Source organism: Oratosquilla oratoria, chromosome 2, assembly GCF_046742065.1.
Source record: "Oratosquilla oratoria isolate Oo_2021 chromosome 2, ASM4674206v1, whole genome shotgun sequence".
In the NCBI taxonomy this organism is placed as follows: domain Eukaryota; kingdom Metazoa; phylum Arthropoda; class Malacostraca; order Stomatopoda; family Squillidae; genus Oratosquilla; species Oratosquilla oratoria.
Genome location: NC_134778.1, coordinates 92859190 through 92861453, shown reverse-complemented (window position 1 = coordinate 92861453; position 2264 = coordinate 92859190). Strand labels below are relative to the sequence as shown.

The 2264-nt window shown below is 46.3% G+C and overlaps 1 protein-coding gene across 1 annotated transcript; it reads right to left on the bottom strand.

The window, feature by feature from the left end:
- Window positions 1–1199: 1199 nt before the first annotated feature.
- Window positions 1200–2035, bottom strand: LOC143041142 (uncharacterized). The gene is made up of 2 exons (XM_076212923.1): window positions 1878–2035; window positions 1200–1708 (listed from the first exon to the last, which is right to left on the bottom strand). Exons 1-2 carry the CDS (start codon window positions 1887–1889, stop codon window positions 1376–1378), a joined length of 345 nt encoding a protein of 114 aa, XP_076069038.1. The 5' UTR covers window positions 1890–2035; the 3' UTR covers window positions 1200–1375.
- Between the last annotated feature and the right edge of the window lie 229 nt (window positions 2036–2264).

Here is a 2264-nt window from a genome sequence, read left to right as displayed (position 1 = left end):
CATATATATATATATATATATATATATATATACATATAAATATATATATGATCTACAGCTATTCCCCTTTCGTATGAGAACTCAGTGCTCATATATAACGTATCTGTGGATAATGTTGTCACGAAAACACACACCCAACTCCCTGCCCACGATTGAAAACCCGACTCTCTCTCTCTCTTTCTTTCTCTCTCTCTCTCTCTCTCTCTCTCTCTATATATATATATATATATATATATATATATATATATATATATATATATATATATATATATATATATATATATATATATATATATATATGATCTACAGCTATTACCCTTTCGGATGAGAACTCAGAGCTCATATATAACCGATCTGTGGATAATGTTGTCACCTTACACGAAAACACACACCCAACTCCCCGCCCACGAGAGTTTAAGTAACGACTTGCAGCGCAGCGATACCGAAATTATTTCAACCCTGGGTGGGATTCGAACTCGGACCGCTATAGCAGTGGTTGCGAACACTACCACTGTGCCGTCGAGTGTGTATGTGCCAAGTGTGAGTGTCAGTGAGAAAGAGATTGAAAATGAGAGCGAGTGTCGACTGTAATAACTCTCGGTCAATTGCCTCCATTTTGAGTCCCAAGGAATTTTTTTCTTGCATAGAAACGTTTCATGTTTGTTTTATTTCTGTGTGAGGTTCACTTTGCCTCCTAGATATGCGGAAGTGGGTTGATATGATGCCATCTCAATTGCTGCTCAAGCGTATGAAGACATTTCCTCTGAGCAGTTACATCTAAGCACCGAAATTTGCCTGTACGATCAAAGAAATCATATCCCCTTTTTATTACCATTATTCATCAGAAGGATGAACTCCCATCCGGTCCTGCATAATAGGATTATGCATATGAATTTTTCATGCACTGCATCCACCCAACAGGTTTTAGGTTTATATGAAGGCACATGGGTTAGTTTCCAACAAAATCCACAAGGTTGAGTATTCTACTGAGCCGGCGTGCTGTCGAGTCACTTGGAATAAAACAGGTCCTTTCTCCCCATGCCTTTCCGGTGCAGAGCGTCTTCATGAGCCGCAGTCAGGTGTGCACTTGGTGCATCTGAAAAGTATCGTGCCAAGTCATTCGAACTCGAAAGACAAGGCTTCATGTGAGACCAGCATAGAAGTCCCGCCCAGAAGATGGACCATCAAAACAACCAATGGTTTAGTCACTCTTTATTAAACCCTCACGTCAGGACAAGCAACATCTATGCTCAAACGGACAGACTCCAAATCAAGAGGCTCAAGCAAAGAGGAGACAGAAGCTCGTGGCTGAAGGAGATGCTGAGGCCGAGGTCGTCCTTACTCTGGTCCAGCTCCTGGTTGTGCCTATATCTTGTTACCAGCTGTACCTGCGCTTGTGGCCGTAGCCGTGGCGCCTGTAGCCGTAGCTGGGGTAGCTTCCGTAATATCTATGCCCCCCCCAAGGCTCAGCCTCCGGTTCAGGCTCGGGATCAGCGGATCGCTTGTTCACGCTGTGGTCATCCTCAGGTTCGGGGTCCGCTGAACGACCATGGCGGTAATGGCCATACCTATACCGACGATAACTGCCGTATCCATGGGGACGACCGTAACCGCTGTGGTAGGGACGAATATAATGTGGGTCAGCCTCAGGCTCAGGCTCAGCAGTCGCGTAGGCCACGGCGACCACCAGCAGGAGAGCAACAGTCATCTGTGGAAATAAAACAAAGTCGGCATCAACCTATTGGTCGACTTCGAAGCCGGGATGCGGGTAGGATTTTCCGCATACAAGTCAAAGTCACCTGGTCCTGGAACCCCCCCCCCCCCAGGCCATCTTGAAACCCAAAGCCTCTCGGCTCACCAATACGAACTTCACTCACCAGAGAGCGCATATTGGATGTCCAGCGAAGTCAGATCACACCTGCCTTCTCCGGCGGGCGCTCCCGCATTTATAGTGCGGACCCGTCCACACCACGGTGGCGGGACATTCCCCCTCCTCGCGCCGGCGACTTCAAGGTCACGTCCGCGCGGCAGCCTCTTCGTTTACGGCCTAGGAGTTGGGGAATACTGTGTGGACATATATTGAAAAACAGTGATCATCATAGGTTGTTCTTCATACTAGGTTGGAGTTCTCATTTCATATAAGAAACGGCTTCACCACACAATCTACGAGTCTGGTGAAAATATACTTACACCAGCAGTGAAAGTGAACAAGAAAACGTGATGGTTTCGGTCATTGGCAAACGTTTACTTACACAGTCCTCATA